This window comes from Arabidopsis lyrata (assembly GCF_000004255.2).
Source record: "Arabidopsis lyrata subsp. lyrata unplaced genomic scaffold ARALYscaffold_3, whole genome shotgun sequence".
NCBI classification, from domain to species: domain Eukaryota; kingdom Viridiplantae; phylum Streptophyta; class Magnoliopsida; order Brassicales; family Brassicaceae; genus Arabidopsis; species Arabidopsis lyrata.
In genome coordinates, this window is record NW_003302553.1 from 10904837 (window position 1) to 10924997 (window position 20161).

General features: G+C 32.4%; 3 protein-coding genes across 8 annotated transcripts in view; 1 reads left to right on the plus strand and 2 right to left on the minus strand.

Annotated features, from left to right (window-relative positions):
- The window catches only part of LOC9321641, a 12767-nt gene extending 7903 nt beyond the window's left edge, over positions 1-4864 (plus strand). For 4 of the 6 annotated variants that reach the window (XM_021031743.1, XM_021031745.1, XM_021031746.1 and 1 more), the window contains 7 exons: positions 2685-2937; positions 3017-3411; positions 3495-3554; positions 3638-3878; positions 3975-4351; positions 4437-4526; positions 4590-4864. In XM_021031743.1, coding sequence (XP_020887402.1) covers positions 2685-2937; positions 3017-3411; positions 3495-3554; positions 3638-3878; positions 3975-4351; positions 4437-4526; positions 4590-4679 — 1506 coding nt within the window. In that variant the 3' untranslated portion in view covers positions 4680-4864. Of the gene's footprint in view, positions 1-2166; positions 2598-2684; positions 2938-3016; positions 3412-3494; positions 3555-3637; positions 3879-3974; positions 4352-4436; positions 4527-4589 lie in introns of those variants that run through there. The other 2 variants (XM_021031744.1, XM_021031748.1) reach the window with 2 other exon arrangements.
- A 7534-nt stretch (positions 4865-12398) lies between these two features.
- Positions 12399-13940, minus strand: LOC110229933. Its single transcript, XM_021031119.1, has 5 exons — positions 13675-13940; positions 13478-13604; positions 13055-13354; positions 12746-12964; positions 12399-12671 (listed from the first exon to the last, which is right to left on the minus strand). The coding sequence occupies exons 1-5, from the start codon at positions 13938-13940 to the stop codon at positions 12399-12401; spliced, it is 1185 nt and encodes a 394-aa protein (XP_020886778.1).
- A 1020-nt stretch (positions 13941-14960) lies between these two features.
- On the minus strand, positions 14961-15984 carry LOC110229787. Its single transcript, XM_021030649.1, has 3 exons — positions 15820-15984; positions 15637-15736; positions 14961-15552 (listed from the first exon to the last, which is right to left on the minus strand). Exons 2-3 carry the CDS (start codon positions 15697-15699, stop codon positions 14971-14973), a joined length of 645 nt encoding a protein of 214 aa, XP_020886308.1. The 5' UTR covers positions 15700-15736; positions 15820-15984; the 3' UTR covers positions 14961-14970.
- Positions 15985-20161: the final 4177 nt, after the last annotated feature.

The following is a 20161-nucleotide window of genomic DNA, read 5'->3' on the forward strand; positions in this document are numbered from 1 at the left end:
CCATGAGCTACTCTCTGGGAGGTTCTTATCTTCTTATCAACGTTTCCTTTAGTGTCTTTCATTTCCTTGACTGTATTCGTCATTTGATGCTAAGTAGATTGTTCATTTGTTACACGCCTTAAAAGGATGAACAAACTGATGACATCGCTTGAATATTTTGCAACATCGCTAATTACTGGCCTAAACATATAGGAGGAATTCAACTCACATACAAATCACATATACTAATATCAGTGATACAATATCATTTCTAAATGTTTCTTTTTATAAAAATTCCAAAAAAAATACAAGAAATTTTTTTTTAAAAATTCTGATATCAAATTCAATATTTATTGTAATAATATCTAATTCAATATTTATTAATCTACAGTTTTTTAATTCAAAATTTATTGTAGTAACAGGTTTTGTATTATTTTATTTATTTGTATATAGATAAATAAAATTGGTATATTATAATAAAATTTTATTTATTTTAAAACAATTAATAATATTTACAATATGTATGTTAAAAACTAAATTTATATTTTAATCAATTTGTGTATTAACGGTATATATATATATATATATATATATATATATATAATCTATAATCTGTACCGCTTTTTGTACCTCAAATATATTTCTCCCGTACGTACCGCAGTTGAAACCGTACCGCACTGTAATACTGCTTTCTCCGCACTACAAAAAATGCGGTTACCATTCGGACCCTCTTATCTATCCTATCTATCCTATCTTTTATTAATAACTAGATTAGGACCCGCGTATACACGGGTTTAAAACAAAAAATTTATAAACCGTGTAAGAAAATAAAATTAGGACCAGCGTACGCGGGTTTATAACTAAAATTTTTGTAACCCGTATAAAAAATAAAATTAGATATTCTATAAAGTATTTATAAATTATCTAATTTAATTTTCTCTTTGTTTATTAATTATTTTCATATATTTTAATTATATATTTTTACATTATCATTCATGTTTCAAAATTTTATATCTTCATCCGGTGAAATCAATCTTTACGTATCAACCTCATAAACGTTTACAAAAGAATTTGTAACTTATCAAAACGTGTAAAAGCATACAAAAATATCACATTTAGATCAAAACCTCTATTATAACACAATAAACATATCAAACGTCTCTAAATCCTCGCATCCACAAAAACATTAGTACACTAACCCTAAATAATCACATCAAAAGTAAAACATATTATACATTTATCCAATAAAATAAATCATAGAGTATCAACCTACTAAACGTTAACAAAATAGTTCGACACCAATTATTAAAACATATAACCAATACCAAAATAATTAGTTTTTGATCAAAACTTACTTTATCATACGATGATAACGTCTAGACCAATCAGTTGAAACATTACTGAAATCTTCATGCATCGATACATATGGTTTTTTCCACATCCTCCAAATTTATAACCATAATAAAAACATAATTATAATTTCTATAATTTTTTTTTCAATTCTATAAACTTATATTAACAGTTATAAAACGCAATAAATCCATATGAGCTGATATGAATACATATCAAGGTATAAACTGAAATGCGGTGAAAATTTTAAATTTTTTTTTTCCATTAATTCGACGATAGATTTAAAAAAATACATATATTTACCCGTAATTATCGAAAGAGTTTTTTTAAAAATTCACTTTTCATGAAGTAGAGGTAAAAAATTTAGGCTTTTTTTTTAATTAATTCGACGATATATTTAAAAAATACATATATTTACCCGTAATTATCGACAGAGTTTTTTTAAAAATTCATTTTTCATGAAGTAGGGAAAATTCATCATTTAAAAAATACATATATTTACCTGTAATTATCGAAAGAGTTTTTTTAAAAAAATTTACTTTTCATGAAGTAGGGATGAAAATTTTAGGTTTCTTTTTTAATTAATTCGACGATATATTTTAAAAATACATATATTTACCCGTAATTATCGACATAGTTTTTTTAAAAAATCACTTTACATGAAGTAGAGAAAATTCATTCCTCTGAGCTTTGTCAACATTATCTTTTTATATTTTTAAAATTATTTTATTTATAATTTTCTTAACATTATTTTTTCTATTTTCAAATTTATTTAAATTTTAATATTTTCTCATAATTATCTTTTTACATATTTAAAATTGTTAAAAACAAATATTTTTTTGACATGTGTCAACATCTATAACCGATAAATATGACACGTGTCGCGATCTCTTGAGTTACTAACTTCGAAAACCCAACTTTATATAATAAGATACAATATGCAATCGATTTAGTAATGTTGGTTAAGTACTTGTACCGGTTTGTGGTCCAATATACTATGCAAGGAAAACTTTTCCCTTTTCAGCATAATAATCAAACTAGATAGTGACATGTGGTGCACCGCGAGGTAATTTTGGCTTTACGGTTATAAGTTTAGACTAAACTTATTTAAACCCAAATCAAATTTATTTTTAACTAAAAGTACTAACCCTAGAGCACACTTAGCCAAAATTCAGAGACTCTCGCCTCCTTCTTCTTTCTCTCGCCGAAACAACAATTTCCAGAAGGTTTCCAGCTCTAGATCCTTTCAGTCCTCTGAAGCTAAAATGGTTTTTCAATTTCTGTTTGAATTTCGTTGTTCCATAGCTTAAATGTTGTTTTGTAGCGAGAAATTGAGCTTGTCAAAAAAAAATTAGGTAGGGATGTTGAGTAAGGCGTTGCCTGAATATGCGAATTCTAAAACGGCGGTGTGGTGGGACATGGACACCTGTCCGGTTCCAGATGGTTATGATGCTGGTCGGGTCCGTCCGATAATAGAAGGGGCGTTGAAGGAGTTGGGATACTATGGTCCTGTAACTATCACAGCCATGGGAAACCTGAAGGAAGCAACTGCTCACTTCCTGCAAAGGCTCTCTTCCACTGGAATCGTGGTTCAACACGCCATCACCGGTTAGTTAATTAATCCTCTGGAGTTTTTTTAATTTTTTTGGAAGTTTGTGGATTCTTCATCTGTCCTTTGCTTTCACAGATTGCGTAGGCACACTCATTTTCAGTGATTTGATGGAATTCAAAAGCAATAATTTACCACCAGCTACAATAATGCTCATATCCGATAAGGTGGAGGAAGAATTGTCTTTCCCTCTTGGCCGGAATCAACAAATTCGTAGGGGATACAACATTGTTCGGGCACGTTCATTTGGTGGTACTCTGTCACGTATCGAGCATACTGCAGATTGGCGCTGGAAAACCCTACTGGAGGCGGCGGCAGATTCAGTGTCTCAGGACACAACAACAAGTTATGTTCTTCGGAAATGCAGTTCGTCCTCTGCCTTGTCTTCGTTTGTATGCAGAGCATGCAAATTTACTGGCCTAAGCGTTGCAAGTTTCACCAGTCATCTCTCCACTGAAGAACATAAAAAGACGGTAAGCTCATCCTCATCTCTCTCTCTCTCTTTGTATCAGATACATTTTTCATTGTCTTAACTATTTTGAGTTTCTCTCAACAGGAGAAGAAGACTATTAGGAATTTTAGTGTGCCAGACTTCTCACCTTTCATAACGGCAAAGGCAAGTTTTAACTAATACTTGGTTTTTATTTATGGTATATACCCCAAACGTGCATGAAACTTGTTGGTCTATTGATGTTTTAGATGAACGACCAAGCGGCGCCTGAGTACGTGAATTCTAAAACGGCTGTGTGGTGGGACATGGACACATGTCCAGTTCCCGATGGTTATGATGCTCGCAGGGTGCGTCCAAGTATAGAAGGGGCCTTGAAGGATTTGGGATACTGTGGTCCTATAACCATCACTGCCATGGGAAACCTGGAAAATGCACATCCTCACGTCCTGCAGGGGCTCTCTTCCACTCGAATCCTTGTTCAACACACCAGTTTGTTATTAATCCTCCAGAATTTATTTTTTACTTTTTTTTTAAAACTTAAAAGAGTTTGGTTTCTTCAACTCTCCTTTGCCTTTATTCGTACAGGAAGGGTAGGCGCATATATATTTAGTAATTTGACGCATTTCAAAGCGCATAATCCGCCACCAGCTACAATAATGCTCATATCTGATAGAGTGGAACACTTGTCTCTCTGCCTTTCTCTGGCTCAACAAAGCCGTTACTACAACCTTGTTCTGGCACGTACATATACTCCTGAGAGTATGTCACGTCTGTACCATACTGCAGAGTGGCTCTGGCAAACCCTACTGGCGAGGTCTCAGGAGACAACAAGTTATGTTCTTCGCACGTGCACTGCTTCGGGTGACTCTGCCTCGTCGTTTTTTTGCAAGTCATGCGACTTCACTGGCCTAAGCGTGACAGATTTCACCAGCCATCTCTCCTCTGAAGAACATAAACAAAAGGTAAGTTCATCCCTCATCTCCCTCTTGCTTGCTTGTATCAGTTTGCAATTTTTCATTGTCTAACTATTTGAGAGTTTCTCAACAGGAGATTTTTATTTCCAAGTCTAGTCTGCCAAACCCCCACGACAGTGACGAGGACAGTGACGAGGACAGTGACGAGGAATCAATGGCTAAGGCAAGTTTTAATTGATGGTTTTCACTGTCCAAAATACTCATTTCTTCAAAACACATGTCGCAGATTCCAAAGCGAAAACGCTCGAGGAAAGTATTTCGGACGACTCAGGTACTTCTTTTTAATAGGCGTCCCACCCGACGTGGCCGCCCATGATAAGATCGTTTTTTATTTTATTTATTTACCGTTTCTGTCTTTTGTGTTCCGAGGGATGATCGAGGACTCAGTTTGAACTAATTTTTATTTGGTTTGTAATGGATAATTTATGTATTTCAAAAATTTCTGTTTGATAAATTACACCTCGACTATACTTTTCTTGTATTGAGTTTGTCTCCTCCTAATTATACAAACTGTTCAACAGTGGTCTGGTTCCTTCAAAGAAGGATTTTGCGTGGGGAACTTTTGTGCCGACGATAGTATTGTATCCTTCGTTTTCCTTCCCGCTAAAGACGTGACAACAAAAACAAAATTTAAAATTGATAGCTTGACGTACATCACATAGTTTACAAATCAAATGGTGGTGATGTCTTTGGTACTGACATCCTACGTCCATTTGTTTTTGTGTCGTTGCTTGTAAAGCTGACTTCTAAGTCCTTAATTCCATCGCTCACATTGGACGGATCCTTTATTAAGAAAGGTTTAATCAGTTAATTACACTATTATCTTCATGACCAAATTAATCACACATTATTGTGTCGATTATATGTCTGATAGATTTTTTAAATGTAATAATTATTTTATTATCTGCATCCACACATGGACACCCTTATTATTAAAAAAAATGAATTCAATAACTATAAGTAGTACTTTACATTATTATTGGTCTATAAGATTGTAACTGTAGTTTTGACTTATTTTTGAAACGTTTCATTCAGGTGCATGAGTACTACAAATAGAGCATCCCCTTAAGTGAAAAAAGTGTGAGAAATAGATCGAGGAACGATACAAAGCGATGATGACGAGGAGGGTGATGCTCAGATAAATACTAGTGGTATGTTATTCATTTATAGAATTGTGATTTTCTCGCTGGACTTGGGAATAATGAATATAGAATTGCTGGCAAACAAAAATGAATATAGAATTGCTGGCAAACAAAAATGAATATATAACTAGAATTTAACTCGCGGTACACCGCGGGGCTATAGTTTTTTTTAAAAAATGTAATGTTATTTTTTTAAAGATTAACTGAAGATATATCATATTAATTTGTATTTTTAAATGTAGATATCCATCTATCAATTTTTGAAGTATAGATACGAAAACATACATTTTTTTTTAAGTAACGATGTATGGTGGATTTTAAAATTTTGAATATTTTACTCTAAAGTATACCGTGGGTCGGTTTTTTTATAACTAAAAATTTTAAATTTAAGTTGGATTTGTTTTGTTAATATTGTTTATTTTGTTTTGTGTTTAAGATTGTATAATTGTATTTTGATTGTTAATTTTAGGATTTCATCCGTGATATACCGTTATTTATTAATATCGACCCAAACCCGTCATCCCATATAAACCCGTCTATATTATCTCGTTAGCTAAATTATTAGTGTTATAAAATCCAAGAAAATAAATTATTATTGTTATAAAATCTAATAATTTTAGGATCTCACCCGTGGTATACCGTTCTTTGAACGATTTTAAATTTATACTACTAATATATATTTTAAATTTATCATATAAAGTATATGATTTCAAGTTTTTGTGTTTTTTTTTTAATTTAAATAAAACAACGGCTTAAATGATGATATATATAGTTTTTTTTTTCTGTATGTGTATATGATTTTTCTATGTGAATATTTTGATTATTATAAATTAGTATTTTTATTGCTATGTAAAATGTTAATATAAATATTTGCTATAAAAGTTTTTTGAAGATATATGGAAAGATGGTGTAGAGATTTTTAGAAACAAATTAGGCAAGATATTGTTTGGTTAATATCTTTTATTTAAATTTTGTAAAAGTAATAATAAATGTCAATGGCATGGACTCGTAAATAAGGTGGAACTCCAGGATTTATTTGCTAAGTGTACTCTAAAAATGTATATATAGATTATTGGATTAGCTTGTTATTTTTTCTTTTTCTTTTATATATATCAATCATTGTTAAATTTGAGATTTTTATTCTATAAACGTGTCTTCAGTATACTTGTATTTTGTTTATTTATATATACATATATACAATACATATAAGAATCATAATACCATTTTTAAAAATACAACGAAGCTTATTAAATATGATGTGATCAATCCTAAGAAAATTTGGTGTCAGATTTTTTTATTTGTAGGAATTGTGTACACCAGATCTTTTAATAAAGGAAGAAAATATATTTTTCAAAACCAAAAGTGAATGTAGTATATTGGAGTATGTTGGTTTCTATATGTATCTATGTTTAAATCAACTTAATTGTCATTTCTTTTTCCTTTGTATGTGTCTTTAAATAACTTGATGTTATTTTAAAATAAATATTATATACTGTAGAAGGTCGACTAGGTGAAACGAGATGAATCCGTGACGATTAACATATCAGTTATAGTATTATAACTAGGATATGACCCGCGGTACACCGCGGGTTAATTATTTGATTTTTTTTTAATTCTTTTTATAAACTAATGAATTTGCTGTGTATAATATTTTCTGTTGTATACCGCGGATCATATGCGTTGTATCTAAAACATAAAAAAATTTAAGTTGTATTTATTTTGTTTAGTGTTTAAGATTGTATAATTGTATTTTGATATGTTAATTCTAGGATTTCACCCGTGGTATATTGTCCCATATTAATATCGACCCAAACCCATCCCACCATATAATTCCGTCCTGTGAAATTAAACATCATTTTGTAATTTTTTTAATAACACTTTTATTTAAAAGACATATAATTCGAATCAATTTAAAAGTTTGCTTTCAAATGGTTTTCATAATATATATAAATATATATATATATATATATATATTTTAAATTAAGTGTTTTTGGACCAACCCGTAAAAATAATTTACAATTGTATTTTGATTTGTTAATTTTAGGATTTCACCCGTGGTATATTCTCCCATTTTAGATAATTGTAGAAATTAAGAAAAGATCCGAATGACTCAATTTCGGGTCAGAATAAAAAAAAAACCGACCTGATTAATTGCGCAATTTGTTTTTCAAAATGTTAATATAAATTGCACACATACTTTTTTTCTTCATCAACTGAGTAATATATGTCTGTTTAAAAATAATTTGAATTATAACATATGCAGAAAAAACCAAAATTTACTATATGTATATATTATAATAATTCAAAATAATTTAAATATAACATCAAATAAAAGTGAAATGAGAATCATATATTTATGTTTAAACTAATTAGAGAGATTTTAGGAAATTCGCTCAAATTTTGTTATATTAGCATTAAATCATCATATTTGATTTCCTTATCTATAAAAATCGTAAAGAATATACCATAAATTAAGAGTTTGGATATAATAATTAGTTGAGAAATATATATATATTTTAGATTTTATTAATTAATTTCGTTTTTGAATTTTGCCAAAATTTAAGGAAATATCCGATTGAAGATTTCCGGATCAAAATCAGAAAAAAAATCCGACCCGATGAGAGAGCAAAAATGTAATTCAAAAATGTTAAGTAGATATATATTTAGTAATAACTACATATATATATACGAAATCAATCATTTAAATTGCTAGGATTTTTTTTGGAAAGTCTCATTATTTGTATCCAAAAGACTTAATTGAGGGTCAAAATTAAAAAAAAAAACAAAACTGACCCAAAAAAAAGAGCAAATATGTACTTTAGATTGTACATATATTTTTTTCTTTATTGATTGAGTAATATATGTCCGTTTTAAAAAATTTGAAACATAGCATATGTAGAAAAAAATCTAAAATTTTATTAACTATATATATTTTATAATAATTTAAAATAATATAAATATAAATCAAATAAAAGTGAAATGAGAATCATATATTTTTGTTTAAATTAGGTAGAGTAGTTTTAGGAAATTAGCTCAAATTTGTTATATTAGCATTAAATCATCATATTTGGTTTCCTTATATATAAATATCAGAAAGAATATGCCATAAATAAAGGGTTTGGGTGTAGTAATTAGTTGAGAAAATATATATTTTTAGAATTTATTAATTAATTTTGTTTTTGAATTTTGCCAAAAAATAAGGAAAGATCCGATTTAAGATTTCCGGGTCAAAATCACAAAAAATCCGACCCGATTGGAAAGAGCAAATTTGTACTTCAAAAATGTTAAGTAGATTATTAAACTCTATGGTAAACTTTGCAGAATATACACAATATTATGAAATAATACAGTAAGAGTTCTTTTTCGTGAACTTAAAATTATCACGTTATTTTAGATTCCATAGATCTAAATTTTAGTTTTATTGGATTCTAAAAATCTTCTTAATGATTTTTCGTACTATCTCATATTTTCATGTTCTTCTATAATTTTACTTTTCTCTTTTTGTTTACATTAAAATACGATTTTAAGACTTGGTCTGCTGAACTTTAAAAAAAACTTTGCTGAAGTTTCTGATAACAAAACCTTCCAAAACATACGTTAGGAACATAACTAGAAACGAAGATATTCTAGACAAAATGCGGAGAGAAACTTCCTGGTCTTTAAGTCATTGACTAGTGATTTTTCAAGTTGACTATGACATAAATATTGTTTTTAAGTGTTCGTAAAGCCGCCGTATAATAACCGGTAATACCTGAAAAGCGTGAAGCATAGAAAAATCTGAAATAGTTGTGAATCTTTCATAATTTTTCATTGTTTTGATTTGTAACTAATAGGACCAAAATGGAGTCGAATACTTTAGAATTGTGGCTATTGTTTTCTAGAAGTCATCATTAATAAAATAAAGTTAAGTCCACGCCATGCCCATCCCCTCCCGCCGAAGATAATGAACCAAGACTCGGTAAGACAAACATAAACGAGAACCGACCGATTTTTAACCATGTGATCACATGCCTCGCCTATTAGCCGAACGTATCTCAAGGTGCTATTTTATAGTTTGATTTCATTGTACATTTGATATATAAAACTGAAAAGTAAACAACCGAATCCATCTAATAGTATTCTATTTCGTGTTGATTGAAATCTTCAACGTTTTCTCGTCTAATGCTACCAAGCAAATACAGGAAGAAATAAATGTGTGATTGCTTTTTTTTCTTATCAAACTTCCTTTTGTTTTGTCGTCTTATCAAATTATGTTAAACGGTGCATATGGTTATGCTTGTCAAATTACATTGCCAAATTAGTTTTACGCAAATATACCATAGAAACTCTCGTTAGACGTATCTATGCGTGAGTGTGTATATTAGTCAATTCATGGTAATGGGAATGTACATATATATATATATGTGTGTTCAGCCAAACATATTTCGAGATTTCGCATATAAAGATATTTTCTGCTTAACTTAGATTAAAGTAATTATTCATTTATTCTTGCATGGAATACATACGTAGCAAACTGAATCACACACTACAGCTCACAACCTCACACTCCGAAGATGAGAATAACCGAACAATAGTAAATTGATGTAAAACTGAACAATAGTAAACTCATGCATGTAATATGTTCTAGATTGTTTGTTTCTTGTGTGGCAACAACGGTCAGATTCAGTTTTCAATAATATATGATGATTCACTATGCTTAGCATGAAGTTGAAAACTACTTATGTCACACCAACCAAATAAATTTAAAATTTCATTAATAAAAAGTAGGAACCAAACAATAAAGAAATAGGAAGCGAAAGTCAAGAGTAAAGGCCTACAGAAACTGACCGGAAGTGAAGAAGCATCTATCCAAAGTCAAGGCATCTTAATTCACCAAAGACATGCACTCTCCTACTCTGCCTCCAAAGTCTCTTCCTCCTTTCCTATAGACAAAACTCATCGTCCATGTCTCTTACAATAGCTTTGTACACAAGTGGTTGCTCGATGAAATGAGTGAAATTGCTTACTGAGGATCGGGGGCTTTAGTTTAGTTGATCCATAACATAAGATAATTGGACACGATATGTTTATACAGACTTGTAAGTGTTTCTCTATATATTGATCTTCTGGCATGCAGTTCTTGCTGCGTCTGTAGGTTCGTACAACGACGGAACCAATACCATGTTAAATTAAGGAGAACACACCACTCACAACGAAGATCGAACATATGACCTCTTAAATCTCTACTGTACCTTGCAACCCATACTTACATCCATTGTTACGCTAAAATTGATTATGTGAAGCATCAAGAGTCAATCAATATACGAACTAGCACGCGCGATCTTATATTGGCCCCTACAAACCTGCAACATTATATTCTCGAATCATCAATACGTACACTCATTTGGTTGTGATTTGTCATCCGCTTTGAATCAAGTTTTCAAGACAACCAGTAAGAAAGTAAAATAAATCAAAATTCAGAGTTAAAAATATTAGTCAACCAATGATTAGTCAATTTTACCCAAAAAAAAATAATCAACTATTATATTGACAAGATTATATTAACATATAGTCAAGAGTATGACTACCACTTAATAAATTAAATTATTTATTTTACTATATTTTTAATTAAATGTTTTATCTAAGCAATAAGCATTTTGAAAAAGACATTAATTACAATGCAACAAAAGGAATATATCGAAAACCGACAAGTGTGTGAAAATATTAGGGATATGAAGTGTTGTAATGAAAATAGGGATAATAAGTTTTAAAGGGTTTTTTGGCTAATTTAATTGATTATAAGTAAATATCTTAAAATTTTAGGATTTTACTTAATACGAAATTGGACTATGATTCAATCACTATACCAAAATTTTTAATTAAATAAGATTATAAATATATTAAAAAATCATTCTTTTAAATTATTAGTTAATTAACGTTTCCATGTTGGAGAGACATTACCCCGTCGATGGCAGTGACATAGCAAGAGCCACAATTGGACCCGAAGGAGTCGCCGCGACACTGTAATATGATGGTGACGGAAGCATCATGCTTATATTTGCCTTCACTGACGAAGCATTTGTGGTTGAGATACTGATTGGTAAGATGAAACGCTACGTACAAGGAGGAGTTGGACGGCCAAGATAGGGACATAAACTAGGCGTTTGGATAGAGAATATGAAGAGTACCACTACAAGAAAACATAGCAAATTCCGACAAACCAAATAGTCGGAAATTCGTCGGAAATGGATGTTTCCGACGAATTTCCGACTACACCAAGTTTGTCGGAATTCTCTGGTCGGAAAACAATATTCGTCGGAAATTCGTCGGAAATTTCTGTCGAGATGAGTTGTCGGAAAATTCGTCGGAAATATTTGTTGGAAAATCGTCGGAAATATTCGTCGAAAGCCCGTCGGAAAGGTGTCGGAAATGTCCGTCGGAATAGCGACGGAAAATTGCCGACGATATCCCGACGGCATATTCCGACGCCATTCCGAGGAGATTCCTACAAACGACGCCGCAAGATCGAGTACGATTCCGACGATTTTCCGACCACAAATCGTCGGAAGTTCGTCGGAACGTTCCGACGAATTTCCGACAAAATATAATATAATAATATATTTAATATTTTCCGACGAATTTCCGACAAATCGTATTTTTTTATTATTTTCCGATGAATTTCCGACGAAATATTATATTTTATTAAAAAAAAATATTTATATTTTATTGTTAATTAATATAATTAATTAAATTAAATAATATTAATTTAATTTAATTGTAATAATTCAATAAAACAAACACAAATATTATATAAAAACATAATTAAAAAAAATAAAATTCACCACATAATATAAAAAACATAATTAAACATTAATAAGTTCTTAAACAACTAAAAATTATTACAAACGCGAATATTATATATTATCAAATAGAGTGTCAACGTTATTTGTTTCATTTTGATTTCCGGGTTGATCTTGGCGAGAAGGCGGAACGATGTCGGGATGAAGACGGGCCATCATATCCATCCAAAACTTACAATCTTTTAATTGACTCTTCAACTCGATGATTTCGGCTGCGTTTTCTTGACAATTCACGTGTGCATGTGAATATGACGAACTTCCGCCCATGTCTTCGTCAAACGGAATGGAACCGAATCCAAATCTACGTCCTTTTTTAACTTCAACTTGCTATTATAATGAAAATGTTGTTAGGAAATAAAACATATTATCTAAATTATACTATTTTAATTACTATTACTTACCGATCGGAAAATATTGTTTTTTTCTGCTTGGGTGAGTTGATAATCAGCAGGCGTGTCCGAATGTTGACTCAATTGTGTGAGTTTCTCTTTCTCCATCTCCCGACATCGACGAGCTATTGCCTCAGCTTTTTTATCAACAAATGTCCCGTCCGATTTCCGTTTGTGAGTCTCCTCCATGAATGTCACCATATCGGGATACTCACCGGTTTCGGGATTACGCTTGCATTTAAAATATTTATTAGTTAAAAATTTACAATAAAATTTATTATAATGCAAATTGAAATGTAAAAAATTTAAATTTTTATTTACCATTTTTTCCTTTTTCCGGACATATGGCATTGATCCACAAGTATGTTTAGCCATGCCATAGCCTCCGCGTTCACTCTTGCGATTTTGAGAATTAGTTTCACTACGGGATTTATTTTGCTCTTGTAACCAATATGCAATAAGCCCTTGCCAAACGTTTTCTCGCATCCATTTTGGCTTTTCTTTCCCGTTAAGCCATTTCTTTTTCCATCCATAAACATAATCCAATAAACGACTCCCACATATCTCCTCAAATTTTTCTTGTACTTCGGCCGTAAGACCATAATCCCAATAAAATTTTTGCTACAATATTAAAAAATTTAAAATATATATATTTTTAGTGTTGTAAAATTTTAAAATTTAATTTTTTTAGCTAAAATTATAAACAAAGTAAATAAAGCATAAATTTTATTTAAATAAACTAACCGCAAATGCCTTAAACCAACGTTTCTTTGTGTCTCCGGAGACCGACGTAATATTCGGAGCGGGATCGGGGAAATCGCTCTCCATGATTTTCTTGATAATCTTTGTGAATCTTTTATCGAATCTATACCTATAATTACCAAATTATTTAATTGAGATTATCTACGTAAAACTATAAATTAAATAATACAATTTCTTACCAAGTTGTTCCGTTCATACGGCTTGGGTCGATCTTTTTCAATTTCTCTCGACCCGGAGCACGGAGTAATTGGTCTAGCGTCATAGAATCGAGTGGATTTGCATCATCATTCCGTGTAGGCATCGCCAATGGTTCCGTCTCCGGAACTTCCGTGTCCTCCATGGGAAAATCATCCGGTGGTTGGGTTTCGGAACCAAGATTCAAATCCGGAGCAAACCCACGTTCATTACAATACGCCATATATCCACTCCACGATCCATTATCCATCTCCTTAATCAAATAAAAAATTTATAATTAGTCTTTTGAATTTTATAAAAAAAATTATGAAGAAAATAAAACTAAACATCTTACCTTAACGTTTGTTTATCACAGAGAAATTTTAGAGAGATTTTGTAGAGAGAGGTGAGAAGTGTGTAAGAGGTAAAAATCTGTGAGTCGTATATATATAACAATTTCCGACGACCATATTTGTCGGAAATTCGTCGGAAACAATGCAGCGAGAATTCGCGAGATTTAATGTCCAATTTCCGACAAATATGGTCGTCGGAAATTCCGTCGGAGATTGTGTATTTGTCGGAAATTCGTCGGAAACAATGCAGCGGGAATTCGCGAGATTTAATGTCCAATTTCCGATAAATATGGTCGTCGGAAATTCCGTCGGAGATTGGGTATTAAATTTATTGCCGTTTACTTTTCCCGGGCGTCAGAGAAATTAATGTAACTAATTCCGACGAATTTTCCGACGAAATTTAAAAATTTGTCGGAACATTCGTCGGAAAATGTTCCCGCTTCAGTATTTCTGAAAGAAAAGTAAAAAAAATAAATTAATTCAATATAGCCTAATTCCGACGATTTTCCGTAGGAGAAAATAATGTCGTTGGAAAATTCGTCGGAAACAGGGTATATTAATTTAAATAATTTTAATTATTTTGTGTCAAGTATTTCTTTAATTAAATATACCCTGTTTTGTATCAAGATATATTTAAGCGGTACAAATTTAATCTCAAACGTTTCATACGACAGTTCCGACGAAAGTATGAATAAAATAAAATATTAGAATGGTTTAATTATTATAAAATAGAAACAGATTTTTTTTAACAAATAAATTATAATGCATATAATATGATAAATTTAAAAGCATTTAAACAGATTTTATAAAATATATATATATAAAACTAAAGAAGATATATTTGATTTACTCAGAATCGGAAGAATAATCTGAACTAGCAGAATCATTTTGATCTTCAAACTCTTCTCCATCCTCTTCGTCTTCCGCATTTTCCCATATCTGTTCGACTTATATGTTCTCAATATCAACGAGGGGAATGTCACCGACAGATTGATCTACTTGCGTAATTTCGTTTACTGCAATTTGTTGTAGCGGTTCCTTTTCTTTCACCCCATCAACTCTGCTTCTTGGATTTATTTGATGAGCCGTAATCCATGGATATTGTCGAACACCTACTTGTGGATATGGTATGTAGCAAACCTGTGCTGCCTGAGATGCAAGTATAAACGGATCGTACTTTCTTAACTGCTTAGTCGAGTTGATCTCTGTGACACCATACTTTGTAAGTCTAACACCTCTTCCAACTCTAGGATCATACCAGTCACACTTGAAGAGTATACATTTCAAATTTATGACTCCCGGATATTCAACCTCTAATATATCAGTAATTTCACCATAGTAGTCTATCGAATCTGTACGAACAACGACCCCATAATTCACTGTTTTTCTGTTAGTAATCCCTGGACGTTTTATGAAAACGTAGCCTCGAGTCCAATACATCGGGTATGCCATTGCCCTTGATAGAGGACCTCCAACCAACTCTTCAAACCATGTTGGATAGTGTTCCTGCCTACTTGCGGCTGATTTGATCTGCAAAACATACAAGCAAATGTACGATTTTAATAAATAGTAACCATGTTCATAATATATGTAAAATCAACGGTGAAAACTTACATAATATTTTAACCAATTAGCATATTGTGTCTGCTTCATTTCCTCTTTTCGAGCCTCTGTCATGTTTGGATACGCTCCAGACACTTGATCATCAAAGATCCTACAGACATTTGTTTTTTTGTATAAGTAATTATTTTGCAAATAATATATGCGTATTATTAAGGTATGAATTTTGTTTCTTACTTCTCGAATGGTATGACATCGTCACAGTTCCGGAGGATGTAAGTATGAATGTGATTAAATTCTTGATCTGTAAACCATACTTCTCTTTTCTTCCCACTCAGTCTCCCGATTTGAGAAAAGATATCTGGGACAGATGTATGGTAAAAAGGCCGCACACCCCCATCATCGTACCTACATGGTTTTCTTGCTTTTGTTTGGACATTTGGAGCAAAATAGTAGGCCGAAAAATGAGAAGTCTCCTCGTTTATGCTTTGAGCTACTATTGATCCCTCAACTTTGCTAAGATTTTTAACTTTTTTCTTCAAATGGAACATAAAACGCTCAAAAGGATACATCCACCGGTACTGAACTGGACCGCCTAGTGCTGCTTCACGAGGTAGATGGATAGGCAAGTGCTCCATGACATCAAAGAATGATGGGGGAAATAATTTCTCCAAATTGCAAATGATAATCGGGATATTATCTTCAAGTGTATGTAGTCCTTCGACTGTTAGAGATCTTGAACACAAATCTCTAAAAAATGCACCTATCCCTGCAATTTAATTAATAACTGTAAACAAAAAAAGAATATATACATGAATAATAACATATTAAAATAATTGAAAGATAAGTTGTTTGTACCTGCAATTGCTTCATGGACAACATTTGGTAGGAGTTGTGTAAACGCAAATGGTAGTAAACGCTGCATGAAGACGTGACAGTCATGACTTTTCATCCCAGCTAATCTACCACTGTGATCATCAACACAATATGATAGATTTGATGCATAGCCATCAGGAAATTTAACATCATCAATTATCCACTGAAAAAACTTGGTCTTCTTGCTTGCATCTAATCTCCATATAGGAATAGGACCTACTCCGTCTGCAAGCAAATGGAGATCCTCGCGCGCACATATATCGGATAAATCCATTCTGGATTTGACATTATCTTTAGTCTTACCCGCGACATTTAAAATGGTGTTAATTATATTGTCAAAGAAATTCTTCTCAATATGCATAACGTCAAGACAGTGGCGGAGTAGATGATTTGTCCAGTACGGTAACTCCCAGAAGATACTTTTTTTATGCCAATTATGATGTTCTCCATATCCATCTATTCGGACATGGCCATTACCGCCTACCGATGCTGTACAGTCAACATCAAAATCACGAAATTGATTCAATATATAATCACCATCATACTCAGGTGCCGGTGGATCACGGATACTCTTGTTCTTGCGGAACAACGTCTTACTACGACGATATGGATGATTTCGTCTTAGAAAACGACGATGACAATCAAACCAACTTGATTTCCGGCCATGTCTTAGTTGGAAGGCATCTGTATTATCTTGACAATATGGACATGACAGTCTTCCATGAGTTGTCCAACCCGATAACATGCCATATGCGGGAAAGTCACTAATAGTCCACATCAATACAACACGCATGTTAAAATTTGTCTTTGTGGAGACATCATATACCCAAACCCCTTGGTACCATAACATTTTTAACTCTTCTATAAGCGGCTGTAGGAACACATCAAGTGAACGACGAGGGTGGTTTGGACCAGGAATCAAAATGGTTAAGAAAAGAAATTCTCTTTTCATGCAAAGGGAAGGTGGGAGATTGTAAGGGGTGACTATTACTGGCCACAAAGAATATTTTCTACCTGACTTTCCAAATGGATTGAATCCATCCGTGCATAAACCAAGATAGACATTCCTTGGTTCATTAGCAAAGACTGGATATGTAGAACAAAAATGTTTCCAGGCCGCTGCATCCGATGGATGTGAAATCTCCCCGGTGAATTCATGTTCAGCGTGCCATCGCATACCCTCCGCTGTCCGATCTGACTGATACAACCTCTTCAACCTATCAGCCACGGGCAAATACCACATACGCTTATATGGTATTTTGTTTCGCCCACTAGTAACCTGAAACCTTTCAGCACCACAGAAACGACATTGAGACATATTTACATTATCTCCCCAAAAAATCATACAATTTTCTCTACACACGTCAATCATTTGGAATGGTAAACCTAGCCCAGATACCAATTTTTGGATTGCGTTGTATGAAACTGGCGATAAATTATCTTCTGGTAGATAATCGTGGATAAAATCAGCCCACGCATCAACGCAATCTTCACTTAAATTGTAGTCTGTTTTGATGTTCATCATACGTGTTGCGGCGGATAAAGGAGAATGACCCTCTCTGCATCCTGCATATATCGGATGATTTGCAGCATCTAACATATCGAAAAATCCCTGTGTTTCTAAGTTGGGTTCCTCCGCAACATTAGTATTTTCTACGTTATCATGAAATTCACCACTACCAATTCCAATTACATTATCTTCTTCCTGGTGAATATGCTCATCGCTAATTATAACGTTTTCATCTCTTCTTTCACGACTACTACTAGGACCCGATCTAAAATCCTCCCCGTGAAAAAACCATATATAATATCCTGGTGTAAAACCTCCCCAATATAAATGATTCCAAACAATGTCTTTTGCAAGAAAATGATCATTACAACATTTGACACAAGGACATGCCATAATACCTTCGATACGCGTCATTTCTTGATTAGATGCAAACTGCATGAATTCCATTAAACCTTCCTTGTACTCCTGCCTCATAGCTCCGGTCTCATCATCTAATCGATTATACATCCACTCTCTAATTTTATAAATATTATGAGAAGACATTTTTTTTTCCAAGATTTTCTTGTGTTTCTGTTTTTTTTTTTTTCAACTTTTTTCTTGTGTCTATGATTCTTTCGTTGTCTAGTATATATATAAAACTTTTCCGACTAACATTTTGTCGGAAATTCGTCGGAAATTCTAAAGTGGTTTACCTTTAATATTTCCGACGAACTTCTTACAAAATTTTAGTCGGAAAGGTTTGTCGGAAATTCGTCGGAAATTCTAAAGTGGTTAATCACGTGTTTACCTCGTTGTGTCCGACAAATTTTCCGACAAGTTTCCGAGCAGTTTCCGATGACATTGGATTGTCGGAATTTTCCATGGTTTCCGACAAATATTTCCGACGAAATTCCGACGAATTTTTATCGTCGGAAAAGTTTTTATGTTTCCGACGAATTTCCGACGAAATATTATTTTCTTGGAAGTTTGTCGGAAATTCCCCGGAAATCCGTCGGAATAATTCCGACAAAATATTTCGTCGGAAATGTTCGTCGGAAATTGCTATGTTTTCTTGTAGTGTACATTGTTTGGATTTTGATTTTTTTCTAGAGGTTGTGTGTTTTTTTTGATAAATGAAGCTTTGAGATTGAGATATTTATATTGGAGACTCGGTAATTGGTCTCATTAGTAACTAGATTAACTGTTTATCTAAAAAAAATAGTACCTTGTACAAAACTCGAATGATCATTTTCAGTTTGTGGAAGACATGTTTTGTTTTAGTATGTAGAGAGAGATGAGTTTTGTTTTTGTTTTTCGGCGAGAGATTGGGAGGGCCGATGAAAAAGTCAAAGATCATGCATGTAAAACTCTTAGGAAATAGAATCACACGTACGGTACAAACCTTGTTGTGACGACTAGTTTTAAGCAAGTAGCAAGTAGGATTTGACCCTCGGGATAAATTGTATGATCATCGACTTCGTCCTTTAAAAAGGCTAATCTTTCTCCTATTTTTATTATTATTATTTAAGGCTAATATATATTTCATGGCAATTAGCTAATCTTCCATGCATTGTGATTAGTGTAGTCGTCATGGGCAGGGAAACCGTGCATGGGCTTAAACGGTTAATCATGTGAAACTAAGCATGTGGTATGTCCATATATTAAGAAAATAAACATGCTTCAAACATATGGGTATTTATTACAATTACAATTACTTTTAGTTTTTGACATATAAAAATGGATTTTAAATTATCAAGTTTTATGATTAACAAGTTTTCTATAATTGTAAACCAATAGTATTCAATTCTTTTTTTGTAGTTTACAGTTAATCATCATTAACTAATAAAAAAAGCATAGAAAACTTAAAAAATATACTTTTTTTTAAACAAATATTTTAAAAAGTTGGATTAATTAGGAACATAGAAAGTGTTTCTAATAAAGAAGAAACCAAAAAAATGAAGAGAGAGTGAAAATATTGTTTCGAAACATACTAATTCTGTTTGGATTAATTAGGAATATAGGTTTTGGTATCTTAACTCGTATAATATCGGCATATTTTACCTTTTGGTGAGAGTTTCCGGTAAGCTTCGGTCCTTTTTTATTGGGCTCTCATGCCCGGCTAGACGAGTTTCAATTTTATTTTTAATCCCTGATCTAGAAGTAACCAAACTATTAAATGTATGTTTGTGCGCGTACATTTAATTTCATATACTC

Coding starts and splice junctions, on each gene's coding strand:
- LOC110229787 (XM_021030649.1), bottom strand. CDS start 15,699: ATGACAGAGGCTCGAAAAGAGGAAATGAAGCAGACACAATATGCTAAT. Junction 15,553..15,636: donor CTAATTGGTTAAAATATTAT/GTAAGTTTTCAC, acceptor TATGTTTTGCAG/ATCAAATCAGCCGCAAGTAG.
- LOC110229933 (XM_021031119.1), bottom strand. CDS start 13,940: ATGGATAATGGATCGTGGAGTGGATATATGGCGTATTGTAATGAACGT. Junction 13,605..13,674: donor CGTATGAACGGAACAACTTG/GTAAGAAATTGT, acceptor TGGTAATTATAG/GTATAGATTCGATAAAAGAT. Junction 12,965..13,054: donor TCCGGAAAAAGGAAAAAATG/GTAAATAAAAAT, acceptor TTTAAATGCAAG/CGTAATCCCGAAACCGGTGA.